This window comes from Macaca fascicularis, chromosome 12 (genome assembly GCF_037993035.2).
Source record: "Macaca fascicularis isolate 582-1 chromosome 12, T2T-MFA8v1.1".
Classification (NCBI taxonomy): domain Eukaryota; kingdom Metazoa; phylum Chordata; class Mammalia; order Primates; family Cercopithecidae; genus Macaca; species Macaca fascicularis.
Genome location: NC_088386.1, coordinates 81,377,955 through 81,391,907, shown reverse-complemented (window position 1 = coordinate 81,391,907; position 13,953 = coordinate 81,377,955). Strand labels below are relative to the sequence as shown.

Here is a 13,953-nt window from a genome sequence, read left to right as displayed (position 1 = left end):
ACAGTCTATGTTGTAAAATACGTGTCTTAAATAAATTTACTCTAAATCAAATATTTAAGAACAATACCTAAATGTTTATAGAGAAGATAATTATTCTAAATCAACTACAACACATACCAATTATAAACTAAGAATTCAATACACATCATTTTTCTTATTACTAGAGATGATGAATAATAACCTACATTATTACTCTTAAGTTAGTTGTGGCAAAGAGATTCCAACCTCAATATACAAAAGAGGGATATATTTCTAACTTTTTCTTTGTAGTGAAATATGATAGATAGAATCCTAGTTTTTAATTGCTTTCTATTACAACATTAAACTGAAAAAAATTCCCTTGGGTCAAAGCTTTTGTATTTGCTGCATATTCTGTGAACTGAGCAAGTTTCCATGTTAAATAGTGTGTCAGAGTATGTGTTGTTCCTCAAATCCTTTCTCTTTCCTGACCGTTCAGTCTAGATCCAGAGTTAGGCCTCATAAAAACACACTATCTTATCTTTGCCTGTTCCAAGTCTCAGCTCACAGGTGACCAGGTCCCTTTTCACAAAACTGCTGAAGACAGATCCAAGCATCTCAACTCACCTACTACTGAGTTCTCCAGCAAGATCTGAAAGGCCTTATTAATGGCTTACCATGATATAATAGGCTTGTGGTATTTGATTCTCTTCCTATGATGGTTAGGTCCGTTAATATCTCACCATTCTATACCCATGAGACCTTGTCTTGAAGGGTCAGTATTATCTTTTGATAACAATTTTGGACCACAGAAAAGTATAAGAATGAACTGAAAGTAAACTTCAAAGAAGAAAGAAAGGGCAAAAAGGAAGCCTAACAAATATCAATGGATGATTCTTATTAGTTAACAAAATATTTTCTATTATGACGCCTCAGAAACTATGACTAATATGTTGCTTTATCAATGGATTTTATGATACATACTTTTTCTTGCAAGCAATTTTTCAGGATGTTTTGTTGCCTGTAAAGAAAGGTTGATCATTTAGTTATTACACAGAGTCAAAAATTTATAAAACTTTTCCCAAAATTTCTAATTATAGAATCATTTTGTTGTTTCTAAGAGTTTTTCTATAGAAATTCAAAATGAAGAACACAGTACTTTTTCCAACCCCCCTATTTCACTTCCTCCTTAGACCGGCCTCTAGTTTTAGAAATGTGCTTTATTACCCAGGGGAACAGGAGTATGGCTGCTGCATAAACAGTGTCCCTCTCTGATCCTTATACTTCTAACACACCTTAGCCATGCCTACATTGTGTTTCTCTGAAAATGGATATAGGATTTGCAGGAAGGGGGCAGATGAGTCCCTTGTGACTGCTAAAAGGCCTGATGGAGTAGCAAGGCATCTGACCAGAACTTTCTGAAAATCCTTTATTTGTTCGTTCAAATGCCACAGTTCCACTGTCCCCTCCCCATATTCCACAGTAGGAAGAAAATATGTGAATGATTATTCAGTAACTATGGGTTAAAATAATAAGTTTCTAGCTATATTTAATACCGATTTAGATGCATTCCTTTTCTGTGTATGACAATATTCTATCATGTGTTATTAGATTTACCATCACACACTAATGAAATAAAAACATAGTTTTCTGAATTACAAAAAAAATAGCTCAATCATAAAAATAATAGAAAATAAATATTTATTAAAACAAGATCTACATCTGAAGTCTGATTTATTTTCTTCTTATTTTTTTTTTTTTTGCTGATTTGAACTGTTTCTTTTCTTCTTTCTACTTTCTTAAGAAAATTGGCACTCCTTTCCAGACCTGTACTCCACATGATCAAATTTACATTTCCCCCAAGGGATATAATTCAATTTTGAGAAACAGCCAGACTGAAAACTATATCCTATATTTTGGCAGAAAACAAACAAACAAACTTCACTGGGTTCAGTTCATAAAATGGGCTTCATGACAACAGTCTATCCTTAGACTAGTACCTTTTGGCAGTATGCAATTAGGATCATGAAAGCTGATGTCAGTGACACTGTTATCATTTGTCCTAATTTGTTTTTCTAGGATCTGGTTTCTTAGGTCAACTCAAGTTTCCACAGGTTTTTCTCTTAGATATTCTGCAACCTAATGCATTCAGATTCACTTTTCTGTTTTCTTCATGTTATATCATTGGCACGAAACATAACTCAAGGAGTTGTATGTATTCATTGACAGCAGTTCCCAACAGACTTTCTGCTCCAAAAGCATACACACAGAACCAAACAAAGTGCAAAGGCCTACAGGTAAAATTAGTCAGGAAACTGAAAAAGCTTCATTGGTGACTATTAGAAAACAATTTTATTAACCAGATAAAGCATGGCATCAGCAGAAATGGCAGGGTATCTTCAGAAATTCATTCCTCCAAAAAAGTAACAAGTAAACTGGCAAAAGAACAATGATGAGAATTATAGTTTCTGGGGCTCTAGAAAATTATCAAAGGCTTGCAGTATTCCAGAGAGCACTTATTTAGGAAAAACAATGAATCTAGGTAATAGCATTGAGTTTTGGTGTTTTAACTTGTCTTATTTTCATCCCCTCTCTCCAGCTTCGTAATATCCTTGAAAAATAATACCCTGAAATCACAGCAACATAGTTTTATTTTGGTATCTGCCCAAAATCTAGCATTATAGTTTGAACATAGTAGGTTCTCAATAAATGTCTGATAAATAAATTCCTATTTAAAGTCTTTTGGATCGGTGCCTACTTCTCTCTCATCCCAAATGAAGTCTTTGCAGGCCACAGATAACTTTTGGGAACTGGTTCTGAGTTTCTTTCTTTCAATTTTTCCTATATATTGGTGTCAAAGTTATTCATTGTGTATGCTAATTTGACCATTACACCCCCACTAAAAACCATCAGACTATTACACAATAAATAAACTACAAGTTTTAACCACAATCTTCAGGGTAATAGATTTATGCCTTCTTCATTCTGTTACTCCTTATACCTTCCCTGTAATACAAAGTTACTTATCACCTAAGTGCAATGCTTAATTATTGCAACTTTACTCCCACTGCAGTCATATTTATTTTCATTCCCTTGGTACTGAATTTTCATCTCTATTTTATAAATCTTTTTTAACATTAAACAAATGATCAGGGACAAGAAAACTAAGCAATAAGTGAGAAAAGAAATAAAATAGATGTGAGGCTTCCACAGCAAACTCCTATAAAACCTGGAGTTAAACCTGAACAAGAGGAATGTGACATATGTGTCTTTGCTCTTTATTTGGATCTGTGTGTATGCTCTTGGGGCAGTGGTGAAGAAACTCCAGGTAAGGTATAGAGTTCTTTATTTTTCACTAAGGTAGGATTTTTAATGAAAGAACATACAAAATGCTTGCTATGAAAGATTCAAGTGATTTCTGTAGTTCTACATTCTTGGATAGGAGAAGATAAAAATTGCAGTTATTACAACTATATTATGAGCCTCTTCTAACCTTTTCTTTAAAGAGGTAGGTATTTATATTTCCAATAAATAAAAATGTTTGTATCCAATAAATAAAATAAACAATGTTATTTTACATATGGTCTACACATGGTCATCAAGTTTTATTGCTTTGAACTAGACAAGTCAGTTTCCTTCCTTCTGCATCTTTTACAGTATTATGTATCATATGAATACTCAATAAGCCAAACAAACTGATATTTATCAGTCTTAAAATAAAAATTATTATTTCAGGAAACCTTGTCTGAACATGTCAATACCATTTGCTGTCACGCACCACTTATTTTACTCAATCATCTTCATAGGAATTTGGGGTTTGTAAAGTTTATCCTAGACTTCATTTGGTTTGTTGATTTTTTAAAAAGATGATGGCATTGGGTGTAAAATAATACAAAGCTCACTGCCATTACTTAGATTCATGTTTTCCTCTCTCTCTTTTCTTGAGTTGAGGAAAACAGATATAAACATCAACAAAATAGGTGGTCACTAAGGTTTGAAGAATGAAATGTCCCTGGGCTTAACAATTATCTCTTGTAAGTGCCATAATTTCCACTACTAGAGATTTTTTTTTTTAATTAAACTGCAAAATAGCCTTTGGGGTGCGGGAATAACTGATTAAGTCATTTGTACTATGAACTATTTTACCAGTCTTAGACAGCCAGTAATCTCAAAAAGCATAAGAGATGGTAGCTGTTTCAAAGAAGAGAAAAGGAAACAAATAAAGCCAGATCATGAGAAGCTACCAAAAGAAGGCTATGATGTGGATACACTTGAAAATGGCATGGAGGTCCTGACTATAGGTGGATTATAGGTAAGGAGAAGGAGAAAGGAAAGGACAATGATTCACTTTGTCTACAACTTAAGCTTAGTATTGAAAGTCTGCAAAAGACTAAGTTTCACTAAATCCAAGTAGAACTATAAAAATGGAGGATTCCATGGAATAATTTGCTTATGAGCAGCACTCTTATATAATTATTAAAATTATTTATGATTACATATAATTCCTTAGGTACTTACCTATTTGTGCAAACAGGAGAAGAAAATATACCCGGGTCTGTAGCATGAGCCTGAGGTCCTATTTATCAGAAAAATAAAATTACATAGTTTGTGTCCATCCTCAGCAATTTGCTAAATGGTAATCCTCCAGTAGGAGGACCATTTATTCTCTGTTATCACTGCCTTGTTTACAGGCTTTCAGGGACTCTCCACAGTGAAGTCCAAAGTCCTTAGCAAGGACCTGTATTGTAAGATCTGATGTCCTTATCTACCTCTTCAGTGTCTTCTCTGACTAGTCTTTCATACTTAAGCTATGGTCCAGAGACAGAATATTTTGCAGTTCCCTAAATATATCATGTTTCTCATGCCTCTGTGGACTGTGGTTTTGCAGTTTCTTTTGTCTAAAACACCCTGTGCTGTATTTTAACTTCTCATCTTTTAGGGCTCATTCAGCTTATGTTAACTCCTGACAGCCTTCCTTGATACCTTCCTGAACAAATACCCTTCCCAGTGCTCTCAAAACACTCTAAACATGTTTATATTATAAAACTCATCATGCCTACACAGTAATTATGTTTACTCTTGTGTACACCTGATTATGACTTCCCACATATATCCTCAGTACTTAACATGTTTTGGTGTGTGATCAGTTTTAGAAAGAAAGGAACTGACAATCCCAGCACTTTGGGAGGCCCAGGAGGGCGGATCATGAGGTCAGGAGATCAAGACCATCCTGGCCAACATGGTGAAACCCCGTCTCTACTAAAAATACAAAAAAAGTTAGCAGAGCATGGCAGCGTGCGCCTGTAGTCCCGGCTGCTGGGAAGGCTGAGGCAGGAGAATGGTGTGAACCTGAGAGGCGGAGCCCATATCCGAAAATTAAATGTGAAGACAACACTGTTTTTAATACAAAAAATCTCTTCTGTGGTTTCCCACAATATGCTAAATAAGTATCTTTAATTTTGCCTAGAATTCAGTATAGAGCATTAAAGCCATACTGTTGAAAAGAGCTAAACTTTCAGAGAGATAGGAGAACTTTCTGAAGGTAAAACAAATGGGAGAACACAAATCTATAGAGGTAAACAAATGCTGAAGCTGATACCTGCCCTAGGGACAGTGGCCACATCTGGAAATTTAGTGTCTGGTCAGAGCATTTAAAACATGACATTGGGCCCCCCAAAAGATGGGGAATTAAAACTAAGAGCTCCTAAAATATACAGATGCTCCTTGACTTAACAATGGGGTTGATATCACAATAAACCCATCATAAGTTGAAAATAAGTTGGAAATGCATTTAGTAGACCTAACCTGCTGAACATAATAGCTTTACTTAGCCTACTTTAAATTTGGTCCGAACACTTACATTAGCTTACAGTTGGGCAAAATCAGCTAACACAAAGCCTACTTTATAATAAAGTGTTGAATATCTTATATAATTTATTGAATGCTATACTGAAAGTAAAAAACAGAATGGTTGTATAGGTACTTAAAATACAGTGTCTATTGAATGTTTATCGCTTTTACACAATCCTAAAGTTGAAAAATCTTAAGTCCAACCACTGTAAGTGGGGAGGTCATCTGTTTAGGATCCCAATGAGCTACATCTTCAATTAGTCATCTACAAAAAAAAAAAAAAAAAATTCATACCACAGAGGAAGCAGACAAATTACGTCTTGGCTTTTGGCTGTGGGTGGAGAAGGAGGAGGAGAAGATAAAAGCATTTGCTAAGAAGTCATAATCACAGATTATGTTTTCTATGACCTTGAGTTTCAAATCCACAGAAACTGTATTGTCCCTAAAACTCCATGTGAGAATTTAAGATGAATCAGTGTTCACAGCTCTTACAGATAACTGGCAGCAGCATACGTAAATTTCTTTTAGAGAATTATAGTCTATCCAAATATTATTGAATCCCCAATAATAAATTTCTGTCAATAACAACCTCCCACTCCCCACAGAAATATAAAAAAAGAAAAACAAGAAATCATGGCTTTTAACAGAAACAAAAACAATATATTAAAATTAGACCCCAAAGATTTCAAATATTTGAATTAGCAGATATAAATATAAAATAAGAGGACTTTATATGTTTAAATATATAAAGAAGGGATTTGAAAGGGTAAGAATAGAAAAACAGCCTATAAGAAGTCCAGCCAAATTTAAAAATAACTATTTAGAAATTGTATTATATATATATAATATACCATAGTTCAATCAATTTTACAAAGCAATTAATTTATGAAATAATAAATTATATAGAAAAACTAAATAAAGAGAGAATTAGTGAACTGGAGAACATATTTGAAGAAATTAACAGAAATGCAGTGAGAGAAATGGAAAATACAGTTGTTAAAGTACATGAGACAAGAAGGTAGTCTAATACTCAGAAGAAGATAGTAATGAAAATGAAGAGAGGCAATATAGATAGAGAAAATGGCTGAAACTTGTACAGAACTGCTCCTAATAATAATACTAAAGAAAAAACAAAGAAAACATCTTAAAAACAGCCCAAGGTGGGGGACAGAAGAATCACTTACAAAGGAATAATTACACAGAATAAAAAGTAAAAGAATTACACAAAACAATTTTTTTTTTTTTTTTTTTTTTTGAGACAGAGTGTCGCTCTGTCACCCAGGCTGGAGTGCAGTGGCACGTTCTTGGCTCACTGCAACCTCTGCCTCCCAGGTTCAAGTTATTCTTGTGCCTCAGCCTAAAAATCTGTTATATTTAAAGTGCTAAGAAAAAAAAAATAACCATCCCCTGAAACTTACTCATATCATTGGACATAATGATATTCTAATACAAGGATAAAGACAATTTTATCTAATAAAATCTGAGAATTTACTCCCAAAATACGTTCACTAAAGACCTTTCTAAAGAATGCAGTACTTTAGGACAAATGGCAATAATCCCAAGAAGTATTAAATGCAAGAAGGAATGAGTGGAGAACAAAATAAGCTGGTAAACAGGTGGGCAAATATAAATAAAATCTGTATAAAACAGTAATAAGAAAGTAATTTGGCTGATAAAACCTTTAAAATGTCAAAATTTAAACTATTGGACAATAATAAGTATGATACAAAGTGATGATTAGAAGTAAATTATCCAACTTTAACTTTTATTTTAAATATACTTCAACAGAACTAGAAGAGTAAATGTACAGTGTTCAACACAAAGAAATAACAAATGTTTGAGTGACAGATCTCCCAATTAACCAGACTTATCACTATATATTGTATGCTTATATCAAAATACTTATGTACCCCAGAAATATGTCTGACTTTTATGTATCCATAAAAATTTAAACAAAATGTTAGGGTAATTGCCAAAAGAAACATACATATGTTATGCAATTTGTAAAACAGAAAAAAAAAACCTAGATTAAAAACTAAATTTAGCACTCTAAGAGAATGCAATAAAGAATAAATAATAATATATTAAAAAGTAGAACAAAGAGAAACCACAAATAAGGCAGTAAAAAACTTCCAAAGATTTGTAATTTACATAAATACAAATTGATTGGGTTCAGTTAAAATTCAGAAATGCTAAGACATTAAAAATAAAGCAAAATCCAGCTGTAGACTGTCTACAAGAGGCATCTAAACAAATAAAGACACTAAGATTAGAAGCTGATGTCTCTATATTAATAATAGACACATTTAATTTAAGCCAAAAAACATAACTTATGGTAAAGGTCACTGCATGATGATAGGAATATTCAATTCACCTGGAAGATATGATGATTCTAAAATTTGGATATGTCTAATCACTAGATCAAAAATATTTTTAAAATGGTCAGAGCTACATTAACGAGTTTTCAAACCCACTCAATTTATTTTCAATAATTTTTAGAACAAGGAGTAAAAAATAAGTATATATGTGTATTTGAATATATAATAAGCTACATATTTGAAATACACAATTCACTATCTTGATTGAATGGACATATTTAGAACATTACATCCCAAATTGAACAATATTCATTGTTTTCAACCACACAGAACCTATTAAATATTAATCATGTTTGCTAAGCCAGAAAGTATGCTCTAGATTCCTCTTTATGGTTGGTATCATGAAGATCATACTCTCAGTCTACAATGCAATTAAATTATAAATGACCACCAACAAAAATAAAGTAAATTTAGAGTAACTAACCCAGGAGTACGAAATTTAATAACTAACTCATGAGTACAAACTAATAAACAAAATTGAATATTAAACATGATTTAGAAAAAAATGAAGTATTATAAGGCAAGTTTTTTGATACATTTTATATTTTCATAGTGACATATCACCAACTAAGTTTCACATACTGTTCTAAAAAGTTTAAAATATAAACTCATTGAATTCCCATAACAATCATATGTATTACTACTATTATATTTATTTTATAGTTGGAAAATCTAAAGAACAGAGACATTAAATAACTTGGCCAAACTAACATGCATTTTAAGTACTGGAGTGTGGATTAAACCTATCTATCTGAGTACATTCTCTTAGTGACTATGTCATACTGCCTTTCAATAATCTCATCTAAATAAATACGATATATTATAACTTTATGCAAGTATATCTGAAAATGTATATGAATTAAATAAATTTAGAAAAAAAGTTACTTGCTGAAAACACTCAAAAAGAAGAAAAATAATTTTGAATCACTAAGTAATTGAATTCATAATTTAGCTTTTTCTCACTAAAAGAACAAAGACTAGGTTATTTATTTTAACAGTGACTTCTACTAAACATTCAAAGAATATATAATTTCAACTTTTTAAATGTTTATAAAACAGTAAAAGCAGCCAAAATAATTAACTCATGGAGCTAGTATAATCTTGACATGAAAACCGTATCAGGATACTATGAGAAAGGAAAATTACAACCCAACCTCTCTCAAGAACCTAGATGCTAAAATCCTAAACAAATTACTAGTAAATTTAATCTACACATGTATAAGAAGAAAAACACATGATAGATAAAACTGATTTAATCAAGGGTGTGTGGCTGTTTTAACAATAAAATATGATAGCCTTAACAGACACATAAAATATATTTTAAAAAGTCAAAATTCACCACTAAAGTTTTGCATATTAGAAGTAGAAAGATACTTTCTTAGCCTAACATCATTATCTACCAAAAGATCACAGTATATATCATACTTAATGAGAAATTATTTAAACATTTTTTTACTAAGAAAGAAGACAAGGAGCCCACTTTTACCACTTTATTAATCATTGCACTTCAGGTCTTAGGAAAGGGAAGAGTGCAAAGAAAACTACAATTATAAGAATTGCAAACGAAGTAACTAAATTTTATTATTTGCAGAAGATATCATTTGATTTTTTTAAAAAACACAGTTATTTCTGTGTTATGGGGACAGGATTAATATATTAGTAAATATTAAGCCCTCTGCTGAGAAATAAAAGAGGGTCTCTCTACCCCTAACCTCCTCCAGCCGTACTTTACAGCACTCTGTTATTTTCAGGGAGGAGGTTATGGTCATCCTCGGAAGCAAAACTGATGGAAAATTTATAGCCACGCCTATTCATTATGTATTATCTCTGGCTGATTTCCTTAGGATAGAGTGAGTAGCTGCAACAGAGACCATATGCCTGGCCAACATGTGGATTAGAATCTTGCATCCCGGCCAGGCGCGGTGGCTCACGCCTGTAATCACAGCACTTTGGGAGGCTGAGGTGAGCAGATCACCTGAGGTGAGGAGTCCAAGATCAGCCTGACCAACATAGCGAAACCTGGTCTGTACTAAAAATACAAAAATTAGTTGGGTATGGTGGTGGGTACATGTAATCCCAACTACTCGGGTGGCTGAGGCAGGGGAGTCACTTGAACCCGGGAGGCGGAGGTTGCGGTGAGCCGAGATTGCACCACTGCACTCCAGCCTGGGCAACAGAGTGAGACTCTGTTGAGTCTCAAAATAATAATAATAATAATAATAATAATAACAACAACAATAGTAATAAAAATCTTGCATCCCTCAGATAGAAAATAGACGTATTTTGTATATTCATAAAACACTTAAAAATGTCATATATCATATCACATATTTAGCTATAAAGAAAATTTAACATCAATGAAAAGAGATTTAAAGCCTATGTTTTTTGATACGAATTCAAATAAATTAAAAAGAAATAATAGAAATGTTATCAAAATTAGCAATGTCAACAGAGATTTAATTTTTTGATATCAATTCAAATGAATTAAAAATAAATAATAAGAATGTTATCAAAATTAGAAATGAAAGCAATATTCACCCAGGTAACTGTTACACTGAAAGGGATTCTAAGAGGGAAAGTTAAAAATTACATATAAACCAATGAAAAGCAGGACAACTGACATCAAAATGTACAGTGTTGAGTTGTACATTCATAGTAAAATATAGAGTATGAAAGCTATTATTATTATATAATTTCTATTTTTTCTTATTTTATTTAATTTTTGAGATTGTGTCTCACTCTGTCACCCAGGCTGGAGTGCCCTGGCGTGATCGTGGCTCACTGCAACCTCTGCCTCCCAGGTCAAGTCATTATCCCACCTCAGCTTTCCAAGTAGCTGGGATCACAGATGTGTGCCAATATGCCTGGCTAAGTTTTTGTATTTTTGGTAGAGACCGGGTACCACCATTTTGCCCAGGCTGGTTTCAAACTGCTGAGCTCAAGCAGTGAACCCGTCTCAGCCTCCCAGAGTGCTGGGTGTACAGGCATGAACCACTGCACCTGGCACAATGTAATTTTTAAATAAAACAAAAACCCGGCCAGGTGAGGTGGCTCATGCCTGCAATCCCAACACTTTAGGAGGCAGAGGTGGGTGGATCACCTGAGGTCAGGAATTCGACACTAGCCTGGCCAACATGGAGAAACTCCATCTCTACTAAAAATACAAAAATTAGTGGAGTATGGTGGCACACACCTGTAATCCCAGCTACTCGGGAGGCTGAGGCAGGAGAATCTCTTGAACCCAGGAGGCAGAGGTTGCAGCCAGCCGAGATTGCACCACTGTACTCCAGCCTGGGTGAGAGAATGAGGCTCCACGAAAAAAAACAAAACAAAACAAAACAAACACAATTTTGGAAGATAGAGTTAACAGATGGTCTGGGAGTGTTCTATCCTTAACTCTGTGGAAGTTTAGATAACTGATTTTTCATTTTTGCACAAGCTAGGACCATGCAATTTATGATTTGAAATTTAAGATCCCAAACGTCCCTGAAGAACCTCAGAGTAAGCTTTGTTTACTAATGGTTTTCACTCAGATTAATCAAATACACAACATGGCTTGGCTATGTAACCAGAGGGGCATAAAGACACCCTACTAAGAATTACTACATTGAGAGCTTTCCAGAAAACAATTTTTTTTTTTCATATAGATCCACAAATGAAATGTGTCCATGTGTGAATAAAGGTTCTGAGGAGGTTGTGCCTGTATGATTCTTGGGCCCTTAATGCTTGCTTGTCCTCTCTTTCTCTAGTCACACAGTATCTTTTGCTATATAGTTTATGTTGGTATGCTCAATATAGTCTTGTGAGTCCTTTCAAATACCCAAATTTGTGCAATCTTTTAAAGAGTGTATTCATTCAAAGAAATGTTAAAAGAACGAGAACATAATTTAAAAGGACTAAAATAGACATTAAAATTTAAATAAAAGAAACCCAAGCAAATAGTGAATTAAAAATCTGAACTGAAAATGCTAAGGAAGAAGAAAGCTGCTTCTGAAACTGCTAATAAGGGAAATAAGAAAGAAAAGACTAGTTAGTGTTAGATAATGTAAATACAAAATTAGGAGAAATTAGAATTATTGAAATAATAACTACATGCATCTCTAGGCCAATGAGTCTAATTCATAATTTCCTAGCAAAATACAATCTAACAAAATTGACTAAGGAAAGATGGCAAACTTGAAAGGGTAATCACCATAAAAATGCAAAGGAGAAACAGTTAATAGGATGCAAATATTAACTGCTACATTTTACATAAACTTTAAAGAACAGATTATTAAATGTTACATTGAACATTCTGGGGAATAAAATGGTGGAAATTTTCTCATTCTCTTTACAAAATTAGTACAACTTTATTTTCAAACAGGAAAAAGAATGATAAAGAAGAGATCAAGCCTACTTATAAATAAAAACATCTTAAATGAGAAAATTGCAGAAAAATTTGAACCATGTAGTTAAAAAATACATATATAATAGCTCCTTCAGTAGTTAAAAATCCTGCTTGATGGTTTGCAGTCATAATAGAATAACTGACACTTGACCAGCCTTCTTACCATAATCAATCAGAAAATTAGACTATATGAATAATCTTTTTACAGATGGAGAACAGGAATCACAATAATGTACTCTCTGCACAAAGGGATAAAGATAAAGAGAAGTTTGAAATTACCACATATTATTAACTAAAGACACTTTCCAAGCAATAACATACTATGGTGACTTAACTAATTTGAGGAGTTAGAAATTATACAGAGATTTAAAAAAGCTAAGACAGCTACAAACTATGGAGAATAGTACCAGGAAAATATGGCATTATATACAGGAAGAAGTCCATGCTTCTAAAATGGCACCCTGTTGAGATTTTAGCTCTACATTAAGTTGCACAATCTAGTATGATACCCAGGCAAACGACAACTTCTTGTAGAAAAAAATATTACTGTGGAGGTGTGAAAAGAATAAGTCTCAATTTCACACAAGACTGGAAAATATTTCCTAACTGACTAGTAAGAGAGGAGGGACTTGGTAGAATGTCTAGCACATCTTATAGAGACTCCAGAAAATTAATCTCCATTTAGGAGAACTGAAGGATCCATAAAGTAAAATTGACATTATACGTCTCATAACAACATTTAAATATAAGCCTTAAAAAATCACAATCATACATAAACCTGTTAAAACAAAATTCTCCAATTTTTGAAAGCAGACAAAACTCAACAATAGCATGGCAATAAAACTGTCTGGTATGCAATAAAATATGTCAGCCATGGACAGAAACAAGAAAAGAAGAGACATAACTAGGAAAAATATTAGTCAACAGAAATAGATTGAGAAATAGTAGAGATGACAGAATTAACAGGATAGACCTTAGAAACATTTAATGAGGGGGAGAGATGTTAAGATATAAAAAGGGCCAACAGAACTTGTAAAATAACTCATTTTCTGAGATTAAAAACTTACTGGTGTGATTTGACACTACAGACAAATAAAATAATCTCAAAGACATAGCATTAGAAATTATACAAACTGAAGCATGTGTATTTTTAAAAGATTTATAAGTAGTTAAGAGAGCCTCAGTAACCTGCAGGAAAGTATCAGGTGATCTAATATATGTTAAAATTGGGGTCCCAGACTACAGTCAAAGTGAAAAAATAAATTATAAAATCAGCTAGAGAAAAGCATCTAGTCACTTACAAAGAAAATTTCATTAGAATAACAGCAGATTTCTCAGCAGAAACCTTACAGGCCAGAAAAGAATGATATAAAATATTCA

At 33.1% G+C, this 13,953-nt stretch overlaps 1 protein-coding gene across 1 annotated transcript in view; it reads right to left on the bottom strand.

The window, feature by feature from the left end:
• FSIP2 (fibrous sheath interacting protein 2) overlaps positions 1 to 13,953 on the bottom strand; it is a 94,740-nt gene that overhangs the window by 46,076 nt on the left and 34,711 nt on the right. Inside the window, exons 14-15 of the mRNA XM_015432463.3 lie at positions 4,477 to 4,534; positions 943 to 979 (exon numbers count right to left, since the gene is read on the bottom strand). Coding sequence (XP_015287949.3) covers positions 943 to 979; positions 4,477 to 4,534 — 95 coding nt within the window. The remainder of the gene's footprint in view (positions 1 to 942; positions 980 to 4,476; positions 4,535 to 13,953) is intronic.